Below are 26,691 nucleotides of genomic sequence, written 5' to 3'. Positions count from 1 at the left end.
CCCATTATCACCCCAGAAGTCAAACCCACCTGTTAGGTACCCACTATCTGTGCTCCCATTTTGGCTAAGCAAAGACAAGCAGAATGGCTGATCAGAGTTGTCACGGGACAAGAGCCCCCTGCGGTGTCCTCAGGAAGGAGGGCCTACCCCTGAGGTTTTGGGAAATATTTTTTAAGCTTGGCAGGCCCCAAATGGGGCCATGATGACCCCTGCTGTGCCTATAGACTCCAGTTTAGGAACCAGAATTGTAGGGTTAAAGTCTGAGGCCCGCTTCTTCCATCAACAGTTTGCTTTTTAATAAATTAATTAATGTATTCATTTTTTGTACTGGGGATTGAACCCAGTGGCATTCTACCTTTGAGCTACACCTCTCCCTGCCCCTTTATTTTTCGTTTTGAAACAGAGCCTCGCTAGGTTGCAGAAGCTGACTTTGAACATACGATCCTCCTATCTCAGCTTCCCAAGTACCGAGATCATAGGTGCGCCCGGCTGGTATTTGAATTTTTGAAGGATTGGCGCATGGGCAGTGCTTTAGCTGGAAGGACAGCGCCCCTAGCGGCGGGAAAGTGCGCAGCAATCGATAGGGCAGAGTCTGAGCCCTATCACAAGACCTGTGACACAGACGTGTGGGTCCACGGCTAGGGGACGTTAGCTCTCTGGGACCGGGTGGGCAGGGGAGATGGGGGGAGACCCTGACTCAGCCGGCTGCGCCCTTCACAGGTGAGGTCTTTTATGCGACTTCTCCGGAGAAGTTCACCTTCCAGGAGGCGGCCAATGAGTGCCGGCGGCTGGGCGCTCGCCTGGCCACCACGGGCCAGCTCTACCTGGCCTGGCAGAGCGGAATGGACATGTGCAGCGCGGGCTGGCTGGCCGACCGCAGCGTGCGCTACCCCATCTCCAAGGCCCGGCCCAACTGCGGGGGCAACCTGCTGGGCGTGAGGACCGTCTACCTGCACGCCAACCAGACGGGCTACCCGGACCCCTCCTCTCGCTACGACGCCATCTGCTACACAGGTAGGGCAGCGACAGGGCGAGGGAAGGGGCTTGGGCCACCAAAGCTGGATCCAGAAGGGAGATGATCTTGGAAAAGGTGGGGGCTGGGTTTGCTCCTTTAAGGGCCCTTGAACCCCCTGTTTTTAGCATCCCGTTTTCACACTGGCTCCTAAGATACAGGCACTGGAAGTTGCAAGTCTCCAGCCCTATGTCATGGGTTTAGCACAGAACAGGGTTAAAGCATGCGCTTTAGAATCTTCGACTGACAGCTCGCCCACCTACTACCCGGAAGCATATTTTTCTCTTCATCTAATGCTGAGATGATGGTACCCAGGGATGACACAGGGCCTGTTATGAGACCACGAACCCACAGGAGGGCGCTGTTATCTGCTCTTTTCTATTCAATGAGTTTGGAAGGAAGGCCACAGTTTCTGAAAGATTGGGGGGAAGGGAGCTGGACAAGGGCTTCATTTTGACGAAAAGTTTTTAATTTGATTTTTATCATATATTGAACACACTAGTAAATGCTAATTTTTGCAGAAAATAAATGAATAATATGGATGATGAGTTACATAGATTTTTACAGCAGAATTGGTGATACCCCAGTGACAGCTCATTTTATGTTCTGTACCTATGTCCTGATCTGACACAAAGAGGGCTAGTTTGGACCCCTTGCCCCATGCCAGGCCTCTCTCATTCCTTTTGATAACCTAGCTATTTTTTTCTTTTCTTTTTCTTTTTTATTTATTTGTCTGTTTATATTTTATATACTGGAGGTTGCACCCAGAGGCATCCTGCCTCTGAGTTACACCTCCAGCTCTATTTTATTTTTTATTTGGAAATAGGGCCTCACTAAGTTGCTGGAGGATCTCACTAAGTTTCTGAGGCTGGCTGCAAACCTGTCCAGCCTTCCAAGTACTGGGATTACAGGCATGGGCCATTACGCCCGGCCTAGCCATTCTTTGGGAGTGTCACTGTGGATTTTCTCTTTTTTAATGAACTGGATTTTTTAGGCCAGACCCTCACTTGTTCATGACCTTGGGCAGGCAGTTCTCCAATACCACCTTCAATTCCATGAACTACATCTTCTGCAAAATCTTACAATTTCCTGTTGCAATCGCTCTAGACTGCCTCATTGGAAGGCCAGTGGGATGTTCATCTGATGAGCAAAATGGCGGCCAGAGTTGGACAGGAAGGGGTGTCTTAGTGGGGACTGGTTGTATAAACAGTACACTGGCTGGTAAATATCTTGCAAGTATCCATGGGTTCTGCACCTGCAAATTCCACCAACCTCAGGTTGAAAATGCCTGGGAGAACAATTGTGTCTGTACTGAACATGTAGAGACTTTTCCCTTGTCGTTATTCTCTATACAATAAAGTAATTATTCATGAAATATTTATACTGTGTCAGAGATCATAAGTCATCTAGAGATGATCTAACGTATATGAAATGATGTGCATAGGTTTTATACCAATAGTATGCATTTCATAAGAGACTTGAGCATCTGCAGATTTGGGTGTTCATGGGAGGTTCTGGAACCAATCCCCCACAGATGCCAAGAGTGAAGCACCTCCTAGCGGGCTGCACAAGGTGCCAGGTGGGTCACACAACCAGAAGGATGGAGTGATGTTCACCTGTCTTCCTCCTGCAGCCAGTCCTAGGCTGAGTGATTAAAACTTGCCTTTGCTCCCGCCCCAGGTGAAGACTTTATGGACATCCCAGAAAATTTCTTTGGGCTGGGTGGTGAGGAGGACATCACCGTCCAGACAGTGACCTGGCCTGATGTGGAGTTGCCCTTGATCCGCAACGTCACGGAGGGAGAAGCCCGAAGCCACGTGATCCTCACCGCAAAGCCCATCCTGGATGCCTCCCCCACTGCCCTGGAGCCCGAGGGGCACTTCTCATTTGCCCCCGAGTTGGGGGCCACAGCCTTCCCAGAGGCTGAGAACGAGACTGGAGAGGTCACCAGGCCCTGGGGCTTTCCCGAGGCACCCACGCCTGGGCTGGGCTCCGCCACAGTCTTCACCAGTGAGGACTTGGTAGTGCAGGTGACCGCCGCCCCCAGTGCAGCCGAGGTACCTGGACAGCCCCGTTTGCCAGGGGGTAAGTACCTGCCTGTTGGGGAGAAGCCAAAGGGCAGGAGAAAAGGACTTAGCCCAGGGGTCAGGAGGTTCCTGGCCATGCTTTCAACATAACCTGGAACCCAGGACAGCCTTTCTCCTCTCAGGCCAGCTGTGTCAACGATCTTACCACAAATCATGACTGCAAATGAAGTTAGATGTGGACATGGGGTACCTCTCCTCCAGGGGGGGGCCCACTTCCCAATGATTCCACAGCTTCTCCCGCGCGTGGGGTCCTCCCTGCCGTGACAGGTGTCAGCAATCTGAGGTCAGCGGCCCAAATCCAGCTACGGCCCATGAACTAAGAATGCCTTTTATGTTTTTAAATAGCTGGGTGACGTGTCCAAAGAAGAATAATATTTGGTGATATGAAAATTATGTAAAAATCACATTTTGGTGTCTACAAATAGTTTGACTGGGATGAAGACATATCTATTGGTCAATGTGTTGCCAATGGCTACCCGGGGCAGTCATGACAGAGTTGAGTACATGCCTATGTGCTTAGAACATGTCTAGAGAGCCGGAGATGGCCACGCATGCCTGTAATCCAACTACTTGAGAGGCCTCAGCACCTTACTGAGACCCTGTTTCAATATAAAAAACAGAAAATAGGTCTGGGGGTGTAGCTTGGAGGTAGAATGCCCCTGGGTTCAATCTCCGGTAGAAAGAAAGAAAGAAAGAAAGAAAGAAAGAAAGAAAGAAAGAGAGAAAGAAAGGTAGAAAGAAAAAGTCCAAAGGGTTGAAATGTCATACAGAGCCCAGCTGCTCCCCAGGCCCAAGGCCACAAGCAGAAAGGACATTGTGGTATGGCCTCCACACACTGGTGGGGTCTCCGTCCATGAAGGGGTAGATGGACACTGCTGTTTGTGTCCATCTACCTGTGTCATCACACTGATGTCTGTGCCATCACACCGCCAAGTGAGGTTTCAGCCCCACATTGCTAGATAAATGGATGTCAGAATGCAGGAGTGGGCTTGGCAGGTGCATGGGCACCTATGCCTGACCCCTCTCTCTTCCCCTTCTCCTCTCACCAGGGGTCGTGTTCCATTACCGCCCCGGGTCCACTCGCTACTCGCTGACCTTTGAAGAGGCACAGCAGGCCTGCCTGCGCACGGGGGCGGTCATGGCCTCCCCGGAGCAGCTGCAGGCCGCCTATGAGGCAGGATATGAGCAGTGTGATGCCGGCTGGCTGCTGGACCAGACTGTCAGGTGAAGGGTGGCTCCTCTCCAAGCCCCGCCCTCCAGGCCCCGCCCTCTCCAGGCCCCGCCCCCTTACCAGCCCTCCAACCTCCAGACCACAAACTTAGAAGCCACAGCCTGGTTGGATGCCCAGCGCAATGGACACCCGCACCTTCGGGACTAATTCGTGACTCCATAATTACTCCTCCCTTCAATTGTCCCCCCTAGGCACACCCAGGGTACCAGATGATAGTGAGCTCTTGATCATTCACCCTAAAACGTACAGAAGGAGCCCCGTTAGAGACCCCTCCTCATGCTCCCCTACTCCCTCCAGCTTGACCCAGGGACCCTCCACCTAGCAGCCTCTCTTCTGAATTAGGGAACCCCAGGGACTCCCAGACCCTTGCACATGAGGGGTGCCCCTGGGTTTGAACCCATCAGATACTCAGATACTCCCAAGACATGCCCTGTTGCATCCGAGTGAGCCTGCACCCTCAGCCCCCGAGCAGACCTTCATCCTCCCCTGCACCCTCCTTTGCAGATACCCCATTGTGAGCCCTCGGACCCCGTGCGTGGGAGACAAGGACAGCAGCCCCGGGGTCAGGAGCTACGGTGTGCGCCCATCATCAGAAACCTACGACGTCTACTGCTACGTGGACAAGCTTGAAGGTACAGCCCATGTCCTCACATTTCAGGTCTGGAAGGGCATGTGGCTGGGGGAGACCAAAAGAGGAGGGGAATTACCATCCACACACTCCCATTCCCACTCAGCCTTCCAGGTGGACCCGGTCCTGTTTAAAGAAGAAGGCCCACCTGCCCCTTTCAGTTCAAGCCCCTGCTCTCCTTCCTCCACTTGCGGGCTTTCCTCCAGCATTAAAGGGGAGCACTGGCTCCCTAAGAAAGCACTGAGACCCATGGACATATAAATCAATTTATTAATAAGCATCACATGGGGCACAGCGGCACATTTCCACAATTACAGCTACCTAGGGAGAATGGCAAGTTCAGATCCACCTAGACAACTTAAGGAAACCCTGTCTCAAAATAAAATTGAGCCGGGTGGTAACGTCAGTACTGGAGAGGCTGAGACAGGTGAAGGGCAGATTTGAGGACAGCCCCATCAAGTGGTGAGACCTATTAGGTCTCATTATCCTAGTGAGACTGTTTCAAAATAAAAATTTAAAAAATAGGACCGGGGGTGTAGCTCAGTGGGAGGTAGAATACCCCTGGGCTCAATCCCCAGTACCAAAAAAAAAAAAAAAAAAATTAAATCAAAAGGGCCAGAGATGTAGCTCTGTGTCAGAGCACTTGCCTAGCATGTGAGGTTCTACATTCAATCCCCCAAACCAAAGATAACAATAATTATGATAATAACAACAACAACAATAATAATAAATGTTATATGGACCGTCTGCCTCTTGGAAAGCAGTTCTAATGTCCATGATCAGATCAAAGACGCTGAGAAGTCCTGCAGTAGAAATCCTTATTAACCTTGTCTAACCCAGCATCGCCCAAGTTTATTCAACCTCAGACCTTTGTTATATGTTTTATTTAATTTCATTTAATCTCGATGAAAACCACCAAATTATTATTCCACTGGATTAAACTGTAGAAACGCTGATGTTCTAAAATTTTTTTAAAAGATCAACATTGCCAACCACTTGTTTCAGGACCTGGGCAGGTCGCTCGCCTCTCAGAGCCACGGTTTCCCTCACCCATAAAATGTTCAGTGAATGAGGTGCACATTATAAGTGCCTGCCACAGCAGATGTTCTGAGATGTGAGCTTCCCTCTGGCTAAAGTAGGCCTGCACCTGGGCCACTGCCGGGGCTCTGCTAGCCGTGAGGGGTGTGGCTAAGGGAGGTGTGGCCCAGCTGGCTGAGCTCTCTTCCCTATTGGTTCCTGGGTGGGCTCGGGCCATGGGGAGCTCTGTTCCTGGGGGGCAGGGGCTGTGCTGGCCTTGGTTCTGGAGAGTCACCCCGCCTGCCTCCGCCCCAGGGGAAGTGTTCTTCAGCACGAGCCTGGAGCAGTTCACCTTCTTGGAAGCCCAGGAGTTCTGTGAGTCGCAAGGCGCCACCCTGGCCTCCACCGGGCAGCTCTACGCCGCCTGGAGCCATGGCCTGGACAGGTGCTATGCCGGCTGGCTGGCCGACGGCACCCTGCGCTACCCCATCGTCACCCCTCGGCCTGCATGCGGCGGGGACAAGCCAGGAGTGAGAACTGTCTACCTCTACCCCAACCAGACGGGCCTCCCAGACCCTCTGTCCAGGCACCATGCCTTCTGCTTCCGAGGTAAGAGCCCTCCCCTCTCCTCTGCCCCCTCAGCCCAGCCTGGGCCACACCTCAATCTCAGGGCTCCTCATCGCTGCCCACCATCACCACCCATGGAATGAGAAGAAAATGTCATGCTGAAGCAGAGGCTTTGACCCCCAGGCAAAGTCATCCTTCTCAACCTCCCCACAGACAGAGAGAAAATAGCTAAAATCAGGCAGACCTGAGCCAGGCATGGTGGGGCACATCTGTCATCACAGGACTTGGGAGCCTGAGACAGGAGGATGCCAGCACATGGTAACTTAGTGAGACCCTGTCTCAAAATCAAAAAATAAAAAGCTTGGGGGTGTAACTCAGAGGTGTTCAATCCCCACTGCCACAAAAATAAATAAATAAATGATCAATTAGGCATATCTGAACTGAATGATACCTCTGCCACTTAATAGCTGTGTGACCCTAGGCACGTAACTTAACCTCCCCATTTCTCTGCTTCATCTATAAAGGCCTATGAAATAGTTCCTGCTTCAAAGAGAATTGCATGTGGATATTAACTGGGATAGCACAAGTAAAGAACTTGCAGTGCGTGTGCGCTTATAATTTTTTAATACTATTACTCTTCACTAAGCACCAGTAATCCATGCTTTTACTTGATGCATGCATGGACATATTGCCATATCAACCACCATTACTAGTTATACTTGCAAATATGATGCCACAGGGTAGCTCAGTGTGTGGCTGGGGTGTGGCCAGGCCTCACTGGGTTCACTGGGTAAGTTCCCACTGCATCCATGTCCTGTTTGGGTACACTGACCAGAATGTACATTGTAGAATAGCTTGGGCCATGTTTTCCATATTATACATCAAAGCTGAGACTCTTTGCACCTTCCTGTAGATCTATAATTCATATCCACAGAAAGTTAAAGGGAGGAAAAAAGAGCTTCCCAAATTTCCAGACTTTGGGTCATCTTTAAAATCCCATTCAATGTTTGGCCCCTGTAGTCTGGACCTAGACCATGCCTTAAGGCCCACTGTTGAAGGCCACCAGATGGTGGGTGGCTATTGTGAGGTCATAGGAACTTTAGAAAGTAGGCCAAGTTGGAAAGAATAAGTCACTAGGACATGACTTTGAAAAATACATTGGCACCCCCAGATATCCACCCTCTCTCTCTGCTTCCTGACTGCCATCAGGACTTCCATCAGGACTGCCATCCTGACTTCCTGACTCCTCTGCTGCCCCTCCCCACCATGCCTCCCCACAACCCACAGCGATGAGCCGAGCAACTAAGGACAGAAACCTCTGAGACTTTCTCTTGGGTATCTGTCACTGTGACAAAATTCCTGGAAAAAAAATAATAACCTTAAACGAGGAAATATTTTTTGGGCTCATAGTCTTAGGTCTCGGTGCATGGTTGGCTGTCTCCATCACTCTGGGCCTGAGGCAAGGGTATAGGGGAAGCAGAGGGGAGCTAGGACTGAAGATGACATATATCTTCCAGGGCACAACCTAGTGACCTACGTCCTTCAACTAAGCCCCCTACCTTCTACAAGTTCTGCCACAGTCCATCCAATCGCAAGCCCATCGATGGATTTATCCTTTAATCCCTTCCCCAAAGCCCATCTCTGAACACTGCTGCATTGGGGAACCAAGACTTCAACACATGAGACTTTAGGGACTTTTTTTTTGGTGGAACTGAGGGTGGAACCCAGAGGCTTTCTACCTTTCTACCCAGACCTATTTTATATTTTATTTGGAAACAGGGTCTCACTAAGTTGCTGAGAGCCTCACTAAGTAGCTGTGGCTGGCTTCTAAACTATGCAATACTCCTGTGTCAGCCTCCCAAGTGCAGGGATTACAAGCATGCACCACCACTCCCGGCCTTTAGGGACATTTTTAAAACTGTTGATATACTTTTATTGGAACATTATAGTCTCATAATGTAAATCATAGTGATATTGACATGCATGCACACAGCACTTAGTGACCTTTTTTCTGGCTTACTCCCATCCCCCCTTCCCCATACAGGGTATTGAGATGACTTTGATGTTCTCACATGAGTGCATGCCAGTGGAAGTAATTCTTTCATTAATCCTTCCTCTCCCCTTTTCCCCTAAACTATATCCCTGGCTCCACTAAAGTTTCTCCTCCATTATCTGAAGTCCCTCTGGGATCCCAATTATTCCTTACCTTCTGCATGTTAGAGAAAACAAATGACCTTTCACTTTCTGTGACTAGCTAATCTCACTGTGTTCTCTGGGTCCATCCATTTTCCTGCAAATGACATAATGTTGTTCTTCTTTACTGCTGAGTAGAATTCCATTGTGTGTATCCCACAGTTTTGTAATCCATTCATCTGTTGATGGGCACCTACATTGGTTCCATAATTTGGCTGTTGTGAATTGTGCTGCTAAGAACATGGATATGCATATGTTACTGTGATGCTCTGATTTCAGTCCCTTTGGAAAGATGCCCAGGAGCAGTAGAGCTGGATTAGATGGTGGATCCATTCTCTGGGGGACATTTCATACCCAATGTCTCGCCTCAAGGAGGCCAGTCCCCTCCTGGAGGAGCTGATGAGGCTCCTGTTCCAGTGCCTGTCCCTGCTCTGGGTGGCAGAGGCCGGGCCAGTGGGCCTCCCAGGAAATTCCCAGCAGTAACCTGCCACCACCTACTCCTGGCCCTCACTGGACTTGGCCTTTTATGTTATCCTGCAGGGAAGTTGATTCCTTCTCAGTTTCCCTTATGCTGGCTTCCCCAAAACCAGAATAGTTACCCCAGCTGATGAGTCCTGCCTTCCCCCACCCCTCCAAATGCAAAGAATTTAAACAACACTTTCCTGATCTTGGTCCTCACATCCTCGGGGCATGACCTCTGTCCTCAAGACAGGCTGCATGGTGCAGTAATTGAGAGCGTGGCATCTGGCATCAGATGCTAGAATCCAAAGATTAAATCTGCTGCTTCTAAGCCACTAACCCTGGGCAAGAAATGTAACTCCATGCCTCATCTGTAAGCTGGGGACAGGATCTATCTCCTAAGACTGTTGTGAGACAAAGCAATTTTAGATATGCTAAGTGTTTAGAACAATGGCCAGCATGTGTGATAGACTGCAGGAGAGGTGCCCCAGACCACCTGACCTGGATTTCCAATGGCACGTGCATTCTGCCACTGTGTAGTTGTGCAGAATCTTAGTAACTGAGAAGATGAGTGCCATCTCTGTACTGGAGATGGGTAGCCAGCACCCCTTGCCCAAGCCTAGCCCAACTTAGAGCCCCCTAGCTCCTCTCAAAGAAGATTGAAATAGGTCGTTAGCAGGGAGGGACCCTCACTGCCCACATCCCCTTCAGGTGCCTCGGTGACGGCCCCCCCAGGAACAGAGGAGAGTGGCACCCCCACGGCACCCTCTGGCGTGGAGGACTGGATCGCTACCCGTGTGGAGCCTGGCGTGGCGGCTGTCCCCGTGGAGGAGGCGACGACCATGGTCCCAGACTTCACCATCGAGCCAGAAAACCAGACACAATGGGAATCAGCCTACACGTCCGTGGGCTTGTCCCCGCTGCCAGGTGAGTGTGGCTGGGCTCTCGGGCATCTCCTGAGGCTGCACAGCCCTGTCTCCCTGGGTGTGCCTGGGGGCGGTTTCTTTCCCTGGATCCATGCTCTGCTTCCCCAGCCCCGGCACTGACTGGGTGCTCTGCTAGAGCAACTTTGGTCACCTCAGCTGGCCTGGAGGACCTGCGCAGAGTGACAAGGACCGCCGTGTTCAGATGACCCCCACACACATTCTCTGTTCCCTTTCCTTTACTTCTCCAATGCGCAGCCCATGAGGGCCCTCAGTCCCTCGCTCCTGCACACACACCTTCCCCTAACCTCATCCTCCCTGAAGGTCTCCAACAGAGAACCAGGGAGGCGGTAACTGGTGGAAGTCTGATGCTGACCCTTCTTGCCATTTCCCTCCTCTGAGCCAGGCCTCCCCAGCTAAGACTTCCTAAACACCACCCATCAAGATTGAACCAGATGGGACTTAACAGGATGAAAGCAAGAGCCCCCAAACCTTGTTGGGAGCGTTCTGTGGCCACTCAGGCTTGAGAAACGCCGGCTTACAGAAAAACGAAGAGGTTTTCTCTCTGCGGACCTTCTTGGAGATGTAGATAGACTAATACACACTCTACGTCTTCAAGAGGTGATGTATGCAGTATGTCCCAAATGAACTCGATAACAGAGCCTTTTTTATTTTTATTTTTTTCATACAACACTGATAACATCTAGTGGCTCTCACTTTGGGTAGATCTGAATTAAAGTCATGTCCAGTAATGTGCGTGCCCCTTGTCACGCCAGCTCCTCAGAGGCACGCATAGCTGAAGAGCAGAGCTTCCACGTATCCAGACAGCCACTCATTCTCTTCCTGAGCCATTTGGCAGTGCCGGGCATTCCTCTGGATGCTGGACATGCAGAGAAGATGAGGTGCATCCGTAGAGTAGTGGGATTCTGGCCCTGAGACTGCACCCAGCAGCCACACCTGCCTGTGGCCCTCTCTCCCTCCATTCTTCCTTCCCCCTCCTTTCCTGAGACACGTAAGCACTTCCGCTGGAAAGCACCTGGGCATGCCTCTGAGCTCTCAGGAGGGAAGTTTTACTGGAAAGAACGTGGTTCTGTTTGCACGTATGAACGTGGAGGGGAGCAGAGCCCAGTAGGTGCACACCTCAGCTAGCTTCCTCCCTTCCTCCAGGCACTCCTCCCATGTGGCCTCCCTCCAGCACCGCTGCCGAGGAAAGCACGGAAGGCCCGGCTGCAACCACACTGCCCTCTGCTCTGGTAGAGCCTTCCGCCTCTGAGGGGCCCTACGGACCTTCCCCCACGGTACCAGGAGGGACGGAGCTGCCAGGCTCTGGAGAGACATATGGCACCCCTGATACCAGCGGTGACTTCACAGGCAGTGGAGAAGCCTCAGGACGTCTCGACGCCACTGGGCAGCCCTCAGGGGTCAGCACGAGTGGAATGCCCTCTGGAGACCTGGACTCTAGCAGTCTCACCTCCACAGAGGGCTCAGGCCTGCCTGTGGGAAGTGGACTGGCCTCAGGGGATGAAGATAGACTTGAGTGGTCCAGCACTCCTGAGGTTGGCAGGCTGCCATCTGGAGGGGAGGGCCCAGAGGGCTCTGGCTCTGGAGTAGGGGACCTCAGCAGGCTTCCTTCTGGAGGGGAAGTTCTAGAGACTTCTGCCTCTGGAGTAGAGGACCTCAGTGGGCTTACTTCTGGAAAAGAAGGTCTAGAGACTTCTGCCTCTGGAGCAGAAGATGTCTCTACTGGAAGAGAAGGTCCAGAGACATCTGCCTCTGGAGTAGAGGACCTCAGTGCAATTCCTACTGGAAGAGAAGGTCTAGAAACTTCTGCCTCTGGGGCAGATGTTAGTGGGCTTCCTTCTGGAAGTGAAAATCTAGAAACTTCTGTCTCTGGAGTAGAGGATATGAGCAGGCTTCCTTCTGGAGAGAAAGGTCTGGAGACCTCTGCCTCTGGAGTAGAGGAAGTCAGTGGGATTCCTTCTGGAGAAGAACCAGAGTCTTCTGCCTCTGGAATAGAGGATGTCAGTGGACTTCCTTCTAGAGAAAAGGATCTAGAGTCTTCTGCCTCCGGAGTAGAGGATATCAGTGGGTTTTCTTCTGGTAAAGGTCTAGAAACTTCTGCTTCTGGAGTAGAGGATATCAGTGGGCTTTCTACTAGAGAAGAGGGTCTAGAGATTTCTGTCTCTAGAGAAGAGAATGTCAGTGGGTTTCCTTCTGGAGAAGGTCTGGAAACTTCTGCTTCTGGAATAGAGGATGTCAGCAGGCTTCCTACTGAAAGAGATGGTCTAGACACTTCTGCCTCTGGAGTAGGAGATGACCTCAGTGGACTTCCTTCTGGAAGGGAAAGTCTAGAGACCTCAGCTTCTGGAGCGGAGTCAACCTTAGAAGGGTTGCCTTCTGGAAAAGAAGACTTGGTAGGGTCTGCTTCTGGAGCCTTGGACTTAGACATCCTGCATTCTGGAACTGTAGGAAGTGGACAAACTCCAGACACAAGTGGCCTTCTTTCTGGATTTAGTGGTGAGGATTCTGGAGTGGACTTTGGAAGTGGCCCATCCTCCGGCCTGCCTGACTTTAGCGGCCTTCCATCTGGGTTTCCAACTGTCTCCCTAGTGAATACTACACTGGTGGAAGTGGTCACAGCTGCCACTGCAAGTGAACTGGAAGGGAGGGGAACCATTGGAGTCAGCGGTGCAGGAGAACTCTCTGGGCTGCCCTTTGATGAGCTGGACATTAGTGGGGGAGCAAGTGGGCTCCCTTCAGGAACTGAACTCAGTGGCCAAATATCTGGGTCTCCTGATATCAGTGGGGAAACATCTGGATCCTTTGGGGTCAGTGGACAGTCATCTGGGTTTCCTGACAGCAGTGGAGGAACATCTGGGATTTCGGAGGTTACTGGGCAGCCATCAGGGTTTTCTCCTACCAGTGGGGAAACATCTGGAGTGATTGAGCTTAGTGGACTGTCCTCTGCACAGCCAGATGTCAGTGGAGAAACATCTGGAGTTCTTCTTGGCAGCGGCCAACCATTTGGCATAACCGACCTGAGTGGAGAAGCATCTGGGGTTCCTGATCTCAGTGGGCAGTCATCAGGGACAACACCCAGAATCCCTTACCTGGTTTCTGGCTCCACAAGTGGTAGTGGGGAATCTTCGGGCATTACACTTGTGGACACCAGCTTGGTGGAGGTGACCCCGACTACTACTTTTAAAGAAGAAGAAGGCTTAGGGTCTGTGGAACTCAGTGGTCTCCCTTCTGGGGAGCCCGATCTATCAGGAATACCCGGGGTAGTGGATGTCAGTGGGCATTCTTCTGGAGCAACTGATTCTAGTGGATTTACACCCTATGTTCCAGAATTCAGTGGCCTACCGAGTGGAGTGGCTGAGTTCAGTGGCGAATCCTCCAGAGCAGAGATCGGGAGCAGCCTGCCCTCTGGAGCCTATGAGGGCAGTGGGCTTCCATCGGGTGTCCCCACTGTCTCTCTCATAGACAGAACTTTGGTGGAATCTGTAACCCAGGCTCCAACAGCCCAAGAAGCTGGTGAAGGGCCTTCGGGCATTTTGGAACTCAGTGGTGCCCATTCAGGAGCCCCAGACATGTCTGGAGACCATTCTGGACTTTTGGACCTAAGTGGACAGCAGTCTGGGCTGGTGGAGCCCAGCACAGAGCCACCACATACTCCATATTTTAGTGGGGACTTTTCCAGCACCACTGACTTAAGCGGAGACTCCTCTGCAGCTTTGAGCACCAGCGGAGAGGCCTCGGGGCTTCCAGAAGTCACTTTAATCGCTTCCGAGTTTGTAGAGGGTGTGACTGAACCCACAGCTGTTTCCCTGGAACTTGGCCAAAGATCCACTGTGACATACACGCCCAGGCTTTCTGAGGCCAGCGGGGATGCCTCCACATCAGGGGATAGCAGTGGAGCTACATCAACGTACCCTGGCTCTGGAGTGGACGCATCGTCAGTCTCAGAAGCCATCAGCGAATTGTCCACCTATCCTGAAAGTGGGGTGGGCACATCTGCTGCCCCCGAGGCCAGCGGAGAGGCCAGCGGAGTGGCATCTGGGTCCTTCAATCTGCAGGAAACCACATCTGCCTTCCATGAAGCTGATCTGGAGAGAACCTCCAGCCTGGGGGTGAGCAGCAGCCCTCGGACTTTTCAGGAAGGCCCCAGAGAGGGGTCGGCTGCCCCTGAAGTCAGCGGAGATCCGACCCCCACCTATGATATGGGCACAGAGGAATCAGGGGTGCCTTTGGCCACTCCCCTGGCTTCTGGAGACAGGACTGAAGTCAGCGGAGACCTGTCTGGCCACACCTCAGGGCTGGATATTGTCGTCAGCACCAGTGTCCCAGAGTTCGAGTGGAGCCAGCAGACCCAGCGCCCTGCAGAGGCCAATCTAGAAATCGAGTCCTCGAGCCCCTTGTACTCAGGAGAAGAAACAGCCACGTCCTCACCAGATGCATCTGCTCGACCTCCCCTGGATGGATATGAGGAAGCAGAGCCGTCGGTTGCAGGTATTGTTGGATTTGTTTTGTTCTTTTCAGTTTAGACCATAGGCAGCTGTGGTATAGAAGGAACACTGGAGCTTTCAGGTACCAAGCACAACTCCTCCACAGATGAGCTATGCAGCCTCAGGCAAGATTCTTAGCCTCTCTGAGCCTTGTTTGTAAAATGAGAATAATACCAGGGAAGACTAAACAGAATGGAAATATAAATTGTCAGCACCTAGCATCATGCTTCGTATGCAGAGCACACTTAGAAAGATCTGCGACTGTTCTAACAGTGTAGTTACATCAGGTGAACATGGGTGTGTGAATTCAGCTCTCTGTTCTTAGCACAGGGAGAGAGGAGGACCATTGTTTAGACAGTGCTGCAAAAGCTGCTCACACACCACGCCCCAGAGCAATGTGAGATTTGAGTATGAATCTGCTGATGACATTTGTGTCCAAATACATATTTTTTGCAGGGCTAAGACCTGCACAGTGTAGCTGGGCATGGTGGTACATGCCTATAATCTCAGTACTTCGGAGTCTGAGACAGGAGGATCGCAGGTTCAAGGCCCAGTCTAGCAACTTAGCAAGACCCTGTTTCAAAATAAAAAATAAAATGGGCCTGGGGGTGTAGCTTGGAGATAGAATGCCCTCTGGGTTCAATCCTCAATCAAAAATAAAATAAAATATCCAGGCATGGTGGTGCATGCTTATAATCCCAGTACTAGGGAGGCTGAGGCAGGAGGATCATGCAGGCTCAAAGCCAGCTGCAGCTACTTAGTGAGGCTCTAGGCAACTTACTGAGACCTTGTTTCCAAATAAAGTATAAAATAGGTCTAGGAGTATAGTCTGGAGGTAGAAAGCCTCTGGGATCTACCCTCAACACCACAAAAATAAAATAAAATAACTGCACAACTTAAGGAACCATAAGTGCCATTTTGGCCACATGCTGAATTTAGACCCTGAGTCTCCACTCCATCCAAGAAAGTGACTCTTCCGTGCAACTGTAAGCCGTAACCCCACGCAGTCCCAGTTGCTGATTTTCTTATGCTTTTTGCCTGGGAACCCCTTGCATCTCCCAATGTGCCAAGAGCTAAGGACCAAGGGCCCAGAAACCAGTGCAGCCAAGCTATCCTCACCTCCGGGGACCTCGTGATCCAGCCGCAAGTTCTCAGAGCTGCACTGGCTCCAGGCGGCTGTGATTGGGATCTCAGCACCTCCCCTGGGGGTTGAAGCCCCTGCCAGGTCCTGTGCCGAGAAGCCCTGTGGTGCAGGAACCTGCCCGGAGACAGAGGGATGTGTCACATGTCTGTGCCCCCCCAGTCACACCCGTGAACACTGCAACATAGGTAAGACCCTCATTGGCCACAGGGGTGTAGATGGGGACACTCAGTGGGCTGACTCCTGTACCCCCGAAGGGCCACAGGTGGAAGGAGGTGACCACAGCCAACTGAGGCTCAGTCTTTGCAGACAGGAAAGGAGATGTACACGGTGATGGGCATCGAAGTAGCAGCCACAGGATAAACGTGGCCCATCTTCCCCGGGTGTCTAGTGGACAAGGAGGCTTGTGGGGGGGGGGGGTCAAGTAAAATAATGAAATGGATGAGTAATTTTACATTGAGCCCATGATTATTTGATGAGTAGAATCCAAAATGGACTTGAATTTTGAAGATAAAATTTGAGGCTTCAGCCGGGCGTGGTGGCGCACGCTTGTAATCCCCGCACTTGGGAGGCAGTGACAGGAGGATCGCGCAGGTTCGAAGCCAGCATCTCTGGCTTAAGAGACCCTGTTTCCAAATAAAAATATAAAATAGGTCTGGGAGTGTAGCCCGGAGGTAGCCCCAGTACCACCAAAAAAAAAAAATTTTTTTTTTTGAGACTTCAAAGAAATGTTGAACCTGGGGCAAGGATCAGATATACCCAAACACCCCACTCTGCCCCTGGTGGGGAGCCTCTGAAGGCAGCTGTCTTGCATTATATAATGTAGGCCTACCAGAAAGGGCCCTCCAATCCCCTCTGTGCTTGGGTCTGGGTGGGGTTTGGGTCCTTTCTTGCTCTGAAGGACCACACAGTGCTTATCACGCTAGCACATGTGTTCAGGGAAGCTGTGACCTAATGGTTTGCTTTCCATGGGTACCCACTACCCAGGAGGCTCTGTTTTTTGCCATAGGCCAAGCAGCTATGGGATGAATAAGGGGCTTGGGGGCCTTTTGGTTGGAGGTAGTTAGAATCCACCTGTCCCTCTGTGGTCACATCTAAGGCCTGAGGCTGTCGTGACATCTTATCTCTTCAACATCAGATGTTACCCAGTGGCCTCCGAGCTCCTACTTTTGGGTTAGCTTTCTCCATGCCCTAGTGCTCATATTCTCCTCTAAGTCAGGGCCTTTCAAAGAAGGGTTTCATTCTCTGGACACATTAAAAATTGGAGAAATGAATCCTAAGGGAAAAGTAACCATTTCCAGGTTTGTAGGCACCAAGCCTTTGAAACACCTTTACACCATACACAAATAAGGGCCCTAAGTTTGTATATTACTATCTATACAAATTATATAATATATGTATACTTGTCCATATACAGTATATATATATATATATATATATACATATACACATATATGCATTTATAAACAGGTATCAGGGTGGTGTTTCAGTCATCAGTCTCACTGCTGATGACCACAACATAGAGGAAATACCCAGTGACCACAACTTAGAGGAAATACCTGATGACCGCAACTTAGAGGAAGATTTATTTGCTCACAGTTCTAGAGGTTTCAGTCCCTGCTTGACCAAGTCACATCTGCAGAGCTCAGGGCAAGACAATAGTAAACAGAGAGGAGGCAAGGGGAGGGGACCAGGGACAACATATTGTCCCTGGGGCCATATCCCCAGTGACCTACCTCCTCTGGACACACTCTACCAGCCTACCTTACCACCCACTAAATCCGTTAATCCTTCACTGGATTTACCCACGGATGAGAGTGGAACCATTGTGATTCAGTTGTTTGCACCTCTGAACATTTCTGTAATGCAAATATATGAGTTTTTCCAGGGGACACTCTATATCTGGACCATAAGAGGTGGAGACCCATCGATTCTTTCCTTCTCTGGATCAGCCTCTGCCCACATGTATGGGCTGGCCCTTGAGGACACTGTGGGCCTTCAAGGCCAGAGGAGATGGGCTTTCCTGTTGTCTCTACTAGGCTAAAGTGACCCAGGGACAATGGCCAAACTCTCTACCCCTGAGTTCTTAGGGACTCCTTCCCAACCAGATATGTGAGGCAAAAATGTGGCCCTGGTGTCAGAAGTCACAGCAGGGCTTGAGACCTCAGCAGCCCTGAAATCAGCAGAAACCGATGAGAATAGAACTTACCTCTGCTGTCATAAGGACAGCCCTCCTCTGGCCATGCTCATTTCCTAAGGGCTTCCCCATAGTTCCTTCCCCAACAGCTCCCCGAGCCCCTTGGTAATTACTCTCACTTGGAAACTGGAACGTAGAGAGGTTCGTTTGCCTGACTCCACTAAGTGTGCACAATCAGAACTCGAGGTCTCAGTTCACTCGTTTGAATAAACTCAGCTAAATAAGAAACTCTCTTGAGCATAATAACGAGTTACGGGTCTCACAAAGCTGAAACCAGGCTTCTGGGATCCAGAAGGGAAGAGGCTGTAGAATTAGAGTTGGCAATTATTAGGCCAGTGGACGTGGTTTTCAGCTTTAGAAAGTGTTGCTGCCCTGCCGGGCGTGGTGGCGCACGCTTGTAATCCCCGCGCTTGGGAGGCGGAGACAGGAGGATCGCGCAGGTTCGAAGCCAGCCGTGCTGGTGTAAGAGACCCTGTTTCAAAAATATAAAATAGGTCTGGGAGTGTAGCCCGGAGGAAGGAGGGCTTCCAGGAACCCCAGTACCACCAAAAAAAAAAAAAAAAAAAAAAAGAAAGTGTTGCTGCCTTGACCCACTCCCATGAGTTTTGAACTAAATGTTTTCATGGTCTTTGACATTGGAATTTTATTTATTTATCTGGTACTGGGGATTTAACTCAGGGGAATTCTACCTTCAAGATACATCCCCAGTCCTATTTTATTTTTACTTTTGAAACAGGGCCTCAAAGCTAGGTGTGGTGGCACATGCTTGTAAACCCAGTACTTGGGAGGCCGAGACGGAAGGATTGCAGATTCAAGGACAGCCTCAGCAAGTAGTGAGACTCTCATCAACCTAAGAAGCTCAGTTTCAAAATAAGAATAAAATAGAGCTGGGGGTGTAGCTTGGAGGTAGAGTGCCCCTGCATTCAATCCCAGAACCACAAAAATAAAAAAGAAACAGAATCTCACTAGATTGATGAGAGTCTCACTACTTGCTGAGGCTGCCCTCAAACCCGTGATCCTCCTGTCTCAGCCTTCCGAGTACTGGGATCACAGTGTGTACCACCATCCCGACTGACTTGGGGTTTTAAAAATCCCCCGGTGACTCCGCTGTACAGCCAGGGCTGATAATACTGCTGTAAGGATTCAGATTATCTGTGTACAGCACCAGCCACAAGAGACACTTATTAAAAATTGGTTCCCCTTCTCCACCTCTCACTTCACTGACTATAGCATCCCTACAGAGCAAGCAGTGAGGACTTACACAGCAGGAGCTAGGGTCTCATTCCCCATGACTGTGCCCCTGGGGTGCCTGGTCACTCCTGTGCAATTTAGCTCAATGTCCTTGCTTCCAGAAGGACTAGAGATGGCGCCCAGCCTGCATGGAGGAGCCACCCATCATCTTACACTAGAACCAGGAGGCATGGCGTGTTATAAGGTCACATAGAGGCTCAGTGTCCTCCAAAGACCACAAGTATAAAATGCAGCATGATTCCTGTGGTAATATCTAATACTCAGGTGAAACTTTTACCTAGTAAAGGGATTAGAGGTTCTATTTAGTCCTGAAAGAAATATTTGACGTTTGCTATCACTGTGTCTAGTCTTTTTTTTTTTTTTTTTTTTTTTTGGTGGTACTGGGGTTCCTGGAAACCCTTCTACTTCTGGGCTACACTCCCAGACCTATTTTTATACCTTTTTTTAATTTGGAAACAGGGTCTCTTAAATCAGCGCAGCTAGCTTCGAACCTGCATAATCCTCCTGTCTCCGCCTCCCAAGCACAGGGATTACAAGCGTGCACCACCACATCCGGCCATCAATAAATTCTTGATAAATTATTTATCAGTACTTTTGACTTCAAAATAACACCATTTAATGAATATTCAAACTATTTAGCAATTAAAAGCAGGACTATTCTATTTTGTAGTGTGTGTGTTACTGCAGACTGAACCCAGGGTCATTTTACCTCCAAGATAGACCCCCAGCCCTTTTTATTTTTTGTTTTGAAATAGGATCTCACTAGGTTACTGTGTGTCGTCCTAAATTGCAGAGACTGGTCTTAAATCTGCAATCCTTCTGTCTCAGCCTCCCAGGTCCTGGGATTACACCTGGCTCTGAGCCCATTTTAAAAAATCAAAGGCATCTTCCTCACTTCCACTACTGGTCACACCTGTGAGTACTGACAGATTTCAGTCTTAGGTGCTTGAAATCACCTAGGGTGCTTTGAAAAAACATCCTATCTAGAGCCTGGTGTGGTGGCGCATGCCTGTAATCCCAGTACTTGGGAGGCTGAAACAAGAGGATCACAACTTAACAAGACCCTGTTTCAAAATAGAAAATAGATCTGGGGTGTATCTTAGAGGTAGAATGACAATGACTATGGATTCAATCTCCCATGCAAAAAAATAAATAAATAAATAAAAATAAAAAGATAAAAAAGTAAAAGCCTCCTCCCTGGGATCCACCATAAGTTGTTCTGATTTAATTGGTCTGGAGAGGGACTCCAATGTTGGCATCTTAAAAAAATACTTTAAGGCCAGGCGTGGTGGCGCACATTTGTAATCCCCGCTTTTGGGAGGCAGAGACAGGAGGATCGCACAGGTTCGAAGCCAGCCGCGCTGGCTTGAGAGACCCAGTTTCCAAATTTAAAAAAGTATAAAAATAAGTCTGGGAATGTATCCCAGAGGTAGAAGGGTTTCCAGGAACCCCAGTACCACCAAAAAATACATACTTTAAATAAAATGCATATAGCCAGCCATGGTGACACACACCTGTAATCCCAGTACTTGGGAGGCTCAGACAGGAGGGTCACAGGTCTGAGACCAACTTCAGCAATTTAGCAATACTCTCAGCAACTTAGTGATGACATGTTTCCAAATGAAAAATGAAATAGATCTCGGAGTATAACTTAGAGGTAGAATGCCCTGGGTTCAATCTCTAGCAACACATACACACACTAATAAAATATAGAAAACTTGAAATAATATAATCATAATATACATTTTAAATTTAATGAAATTTATTTTAAAAGAAAATCGGGACTGATAAATATACCCTTAGAATCCTTCTCTCAATCGCGTAAGAGACTCAATGGGAAAGTATGTCTAGTCAAGTCTGTCCATCCAATCAAGCCTAGGTTTTTGCAAAGAGCAGAGTGTCCATTGAGTTAAGAAATATCCTCTGAACTTCTTGAGGAGATTTTCCCACCGTCTTTGTTCTGGAAAGTTACGCTCCAGGTTACCAGGTTACACGCTTGCACTGGTTGTACACTGAAAAATTTGAAGATTACCATTTCTACTGTAGTCATTACGAGTGGAAAATCATTTAATTGAATATCCTTTGAGTAAAAACACTTGCTGTTGCTCTCCAGTCAGCATTTTCTATGAGCCAAATAAACCCTTGCTCCCTTGGGGATCCTGGACTCTGATCCAGGCTCTGATCCAGCTGGACAAGACCTGTTCAAGGTAGAGGACTGTGGTCTCCAATTCAGACACCACGGTGATTATTTGCAAGTATCTCTGTTCTTCTTCATAAGTTCCCAAACTTATTGGCTTACTGACCCCCGCCCTATTTTTGCCAATATTGGGGACAGAACCCAGGGGCATTCTACCTCAGAGGTAGGCCCCCAGCCCTATTTTCTATTCTTTATTTTGAAACAGGGTTTCACTGAGTTGCAAAGGGCCTCACTAAGTAGCTGAGGCTGTCCATGAACCCCAGTCCTCCTGTCTCAGCCTCCCAAATGCTGGGATTATAAGCGTACACCACCACGCCCAGCTCTACTGCCCTCTTTTTAAAACAAAAAAATTACTCAGTGCCCCCCTGGCTGCTCCCAACACCCCTCATTTTTATTCATTGTCTCCAATTGCACCAGACACTACTTCTGCCCTTCAGGATGGTTCCAGTGCCCCCGCCCCCAGGATATTGCCTACTTTGGGAATCTATGCAAGTCTAGCCTTTACAAGGGAGCTCGCACGTTTTTCTTCTCTCCTAAATTAGAGGTATCACTGGAGGGCCTTGTTCAGGAACAAATTGTCCCTCTTGGCTATGGGGGTGGGAAGAGGAGTTGGAAAGTCCTGACAACCCAAGAATCTCTGCTCAGTGATGATGAGTTGCTGTAACAGAAACGGCAACAAGGTGCTGGAGTCCAGGAGCCCAGCATCCCTCTCCCTCAACATGGACCACAGGCCCCACATGTAGTCTCATGTCATGGTTCCCAACCCATCCCCCCCACTGGCCAGCAGAGGCAAGTCCCTTCCCCTGTTCCCTTACTTATAAATGGCAGAGAGATGTGTGGCCCACTGGGCCACTGGAAGGATAACGTGAGTGTCGGAAGTGTCGGCCCCCTCCCTCCTCTCTTCCTTTGCGAAGTCCTCTATTGCCCAAAGCCCTTCTCTCCCTCCACCTGCTATCTCCTTGTCTGCGACCCACCCAGTGTGTGCTCACAGCAGGACCCAGCCCAATTCCTCTCTTGGTTCCAGAAGCTCCTAACTTCCCTTCATAGAAAGAGGCAGCCCTCCAGTCCAGAGTGGCTCTTGCAGCCTGAGGAGGCGGAGATGAGGTACCATGGGCCTGAGTCACTAATGAGAGAGCCCCAAACTAGATACCCACCCTCTCCCCACTGCTGAAATGCAGGCCCAGCCCCTCCAAAGTTCCCCAGCACTAGCCACAAGTCCTTTGGTTTGCAGAATGATGGCTCTTCCTGCCCCCCCCCACACACACCTGTGAATGCAGGCCCTGCAAACAAAAAACAAAAACAAAAAACAGCTTTTGAGCCCAGGAATTGGTTCCTTCAGCCCTTGTAGCCTCTCAGATTGTGGGAAACAACACTCTTTCTGGGGCTTGCCCAGCCAGGGGCAGGTGATGTACAATCTCTAAGCCTCTGCGACAGCCAGAAGCCACTGGCCCGACCTTCTGGGCCCCTGACCTTCCTCATCTGTCCTTCCTCCCCCAGTTTAGCCAGCAGCCCCAGGGCTGGTGTCTGGCTTTTCTCCCCAGAGGCCTCCCTGTCCCCTGCTCTGTACAACTGCTTTAGCGCCTATATTCGCTTCATTCCCCTGCCCGGTGCTTCCCATTTCCCATAACGACGCTAATGGACAAAAGAGAACGGAGCTCTCCTGAAGCAGGAGAGCCGCCCCGGCTTCCACCCTGCGACTGACCTGACCTATTGCTGCTACTGCTGCTGCTGGGAATCCTGGTGCATGCTGGGAATCCAAGTGCATGCTGGGATTTCAGTCAGATCCTCCATGCATTCTGGGTCCGCTTGGAACAGTTCCAAAATTGGAACTGTTAGTTTCTAATCCATGGTGGGTGCTCCTTGAAGTGAAGTGAAGCTCTTCATGGGAAGAGAGAGAGATGCCTGAGAAATGGAGACTAGGAGCTTTGCGGGACAAGCAAGATGCCCAAGAACCAAGATTTTCAAGCCACCTGTTGCACAAATTCAGCTCCTGCCAAGACATGTGCTGTGCACAGATATAAAGATCTACTGCGCTGTGCTATTGCCATCTTGTCACGGGATTGACTTTAAGATTTGATTTGCTCTTATAAGAGGCAAGAACTGAACCCTGGGACATATTTAGGATTCTGCGGTCCTTTTACCATCCCAAGGATTAGCTGTTCATGTGGAGCCCACCCATGGACGTGCTGTTGAATCCTGAAGATTGAATGAAAACATCTCTACACACCAAGACTTAGCATCTTCCAACTACATAGTGTGGTGCCCCAACACCCAGTAGAACCCATTCATTGCAGAACTGTATTGGACTCCTGGCAAGAGGAGCTGCGTGACAACTTATATCATGTTCCCAGGAGAGAGAAACCAGGGAAGAAACAGCAGATTTGGAGCCCAAACGCGAAGAGAGCAGAAGAGGTCCCCCAGGTCTTCTGGTTCCTCAGAAAAGTGCAGAAGAACCAGATTAAGAGATTTGCTTCTCACTGTGGCTCATCGAGGAAAATTAAGGCAAAAGCCAGTGATTTACCAAGTTCTACAAAGAATACTGGCCAGAGGGAACATCTTGCGACCAGGAGAACAGAAGGAAGAAGAGCCTGAGAAGACGAAGCTGATGGGCTCCCACCTAAATTCCAGGCTGGCGCTGGTTGGCAGCCACTCACTGGGCACCTGGCCAGCTTTGAACGCTCACCTCCACCGGCAGGATGGAGCCCTTCTAGAGGTTGTGACTCCCTGGAGGTCCTCACTTTCTAGGCCTTAAGCTGGAAGATTGCATGGGGGAAATGTTGAGCAGAGTTTTAGTCCCTCTCCCAAAAGAAAGATGCCAGCTCCATTTTTACAAAGATATTTTAGAATCTCACTGAAGGTAAAGAAGGTGTCTGCAACCCAAGAATCCTGAGACTCGTGTGAATTTCCCTCGTGGCCATTTTCTCTGCAGACCATTCCTGGGTCATTTATTCTAGCACAGCATGCCCTTGCTGCCTTTCCCTGGTTCGCAACTACAGAGGAAACCAGGAAAGGAAAGAAGAGCTCTAGCCAGATTCCAAGAACCTGATCACCAGGGTCCATGCGCGCCAACCATGTTCATAGCCAGTTCAGACTCCATGACTCGGTGAAATATTCCCAAGAGGAGGTGCCTTGGAGGAACGCCATGGTTGCTCTCACAGAGGACACCTGGCTTCAGAAGTACCATATCTCTTCAACCCACTGGACACCGGAACCAAGGCTCCAAGCTCACCCATCAAGAACCACACACTTCCAAGAAAACCCCTGTGTCAATCTTTGGTTCAGCATTCCAAGATGGCGGCAGCAGCAGCAGCAGCAACAGTTCTCAGGAAAATCAGCCCGTCCCCTCCCCAGGCTCTGGAGAGCAGCAGGGCTGGCCGCCCCCATGGTGCTGAGGCTGGACTCACAGGCAGGAGTCCTAACGGTGGCCCTTGCTCTCTTGCAGACACTGATGAGTGCCTCTCAAGCCCTTGTCTGAACGGAGCCACCTGCGTTGATGGCATCGACTCTTTCACATGCTTATGCCTTCCCAGCTACGGAGGGGACCTGTGTGAGATCGGTACGGCGCCATCTCGGCTTCAGCTAATGTCACTAATGGCCACGACTCCACCTCCCTCACCCTTCCCTCTTAACTGCAGACTCCAGGCCCTGGCCAGGGCCCCCACCTCCATCTGGACAGCCCACCAGGGGCTCGCCACTGAGAAGTCTGCCCCCGGATTTGCTCACTCTGTCTCTTGTTCCCCTTTGAAAACGCCTCTCTGGAGCCCTGGCTGACCTGAGCACAGGAGAAACTCGTGGTCAGGGCCAGCCTGAGCTTTGGAAGGTGGGGCTCTGGGAAAGCTTTTCTCCACTAACCTTCTCCAGGGCTTGTAGACTTTCTGATGCCATCAAGGAGCCTGGTGCATGCATCAGACTGAGGACAGAGCTGACTCCGTGCATCTGTCTGAAGGAAGTTGTGGAAACTATGGGTGGGGGCCATTGCTGCCTGCTCCAGTGGCCCAGTGTGGTTATGGGCAGCGTCCGCCAACCCCATGGCACATGGGACTTTTGTGGCCCCGCAGTGGCCCCAGGAGCTGCCCGGCCATACTGAGCAAGCTGCTTTCCTCTCTCCTGCCTGAGGGCTCCCGTGTCACCAGGATGCTCAAGTCAGGCATGAACAGGGACTGCTGCATGTCACCTTCACCTTTTCACACCATGGCAGCCACCAGGTCAAAGCCACACTGGCCATGCTTCCTCTCTTCCTCCCCGGTGCTGGCCAGCAAGAGTGGTCTTGTTGCAAGGGGTAGGAACTGAACTTCTACTCTTGGGCCTTGCCACTCCTGCCCAGCCTCCTGGACCCCAGGGGTTTCCCAACTCAGAAAAGGGGAGCTGGGACTTTGGGAGGTGGTCACGTGGTCCATGCAGAGCAGGAAGACCACTGGGCTCCAAGCCCTTTCCAGTGAACTCTCAAAGTGGATGCCCAGAAACTTCCAGAAAGCAACTGAAACTCCCACGGAGTCTCCGTTCAGGCCTAAGCAGGGCAGGGAGGTGGCATGGAACCGCACACTCCTTGGAGGCTCTGCCAAGGTCACGGGCTGGTGGAGGAACCTCAGGCTTCTGGGAGAAAAGGCCTGGAACCCCTGCAGCCTGGCCCCTTCCGTCCTCACCCTGAAACCCATGGAAACTGGTGCATGCCTGGGGTCTTGGCCCCGGTGAGAGTAGAGAGCTACAAGGATTTTCTCCCCAGGAAGCCAAAACAGGGGAGAAGGGTCTGGGGTGTCCACACACCTGGCAGCTTTGGGGTTCCAGCCTGGAAGCAGGGGAGTTGGGTCCGGAGCCTCTGAGATGGGCCCTGGCCTACACTTCATCTCCTGCGCCAACCCGAGCCCTGCCGCCCCATGTGGTCTGTGCCTTGACTGTGGCCTCCCTGTTTTTTTCCAGCCCCCCTCCCTGGGGTTCTCTTTCCTGCATAGCCCTGCTCCACTGCCCCCAGCAGCTACACCCTCGAGCTCTGCCTGTCCAGCTCAGCCCCAGGCACTTAGGCGGCCCACTGACCCCACAGCTCGGCCTGGCATGGGGCCTCTGTCCTCCAAGGGTGTCCCGCTACCTCCAAGGCCTCACGGCCTCCTTCCTCCTTTGCTCACCCCCCTCCCCAGGCGGGCATCAGTAGCAATGGATGGGTAGCAAGCCCGCCCGCCACGCCCTCCTGTGACTCTGCCTCTCTCTTCCCTGGCCCTCCCAATCTTCACCCTTGGGATTCAGGGCTGGATACCTGAATCCCTGAATCCCAAGACCCCTCCCCTCATG

The 26,691-nt window shown here is 50.8% G+C and overlaps 1 protein-coding gene across 2 annotated transcripts in view; it reads left to right on the top strand.

Annotated features, from left to right (window-relative positions):
• Nucleotides 1-26,691, top strand: part of ACAN (aggrecan) — a gene marked incomplete at both ends in the record, with an annotated part of 38,513 nt that overhangs the window by 6,174 nt on the left and 5,648 nt on the right. The window contains 8 exons of one of the 2 annotated variants that reach the window (XM_080690426.1): nucleotides 721-1,014; nucleotides 2,693-3,097; nucleotides 4,149-4,323; nucleotides 4,835-4,962; nucleotides 6,291-6,584; nucleotides 9,906-10,121; nucleotides 11,285-14,626; nucleotides 24,851-24,964. In XM_080690426.1, the coding sequence (XP_080546552.1) occupies nucleotides 721-1,014; nucleotides 2,693-3,097; nucleotides 4,149-4,323; nucleotides 4,835-4,962; nucleotides 6,291-6,584; nucleotides 9,906-10,121; nucleotides 11,285-14,626; nucleotides 24,851-24,964 (4,968 nt within the window). The remainder of the gene's footprint in view (nucleotides 1-720; nucleotides 1,015-2,692; nucleotides 3,098-4,148; nucleotides 4,324-4,834; nucleotides 4,963-6,290; nucleotides 6,585-9,905; nucleotides 10,122-11,284; nucleotides 14,627-24,850; nucleotides 24,965-26,691) is intronic. The other variant, XM_080690427.1, reaches the window with a different exon arrangement.

This window comes from Muscardinus avellanarius, assembly GCF_963383645.1.
Source record: "Muscardinus avellanarius genome assembly, chromosome: 3".
NCBI lineage: Eukaryota > Metazoa > Chordata > Mammalia > Rodentia > Gliridae > Muscardinus > Muscardinus avellanarius.
The sequence above is the reverse complement of the archived record's forward strand: the minus strand, read 5'-3'. Positions and strand labels throughout refer to the sequence as shown.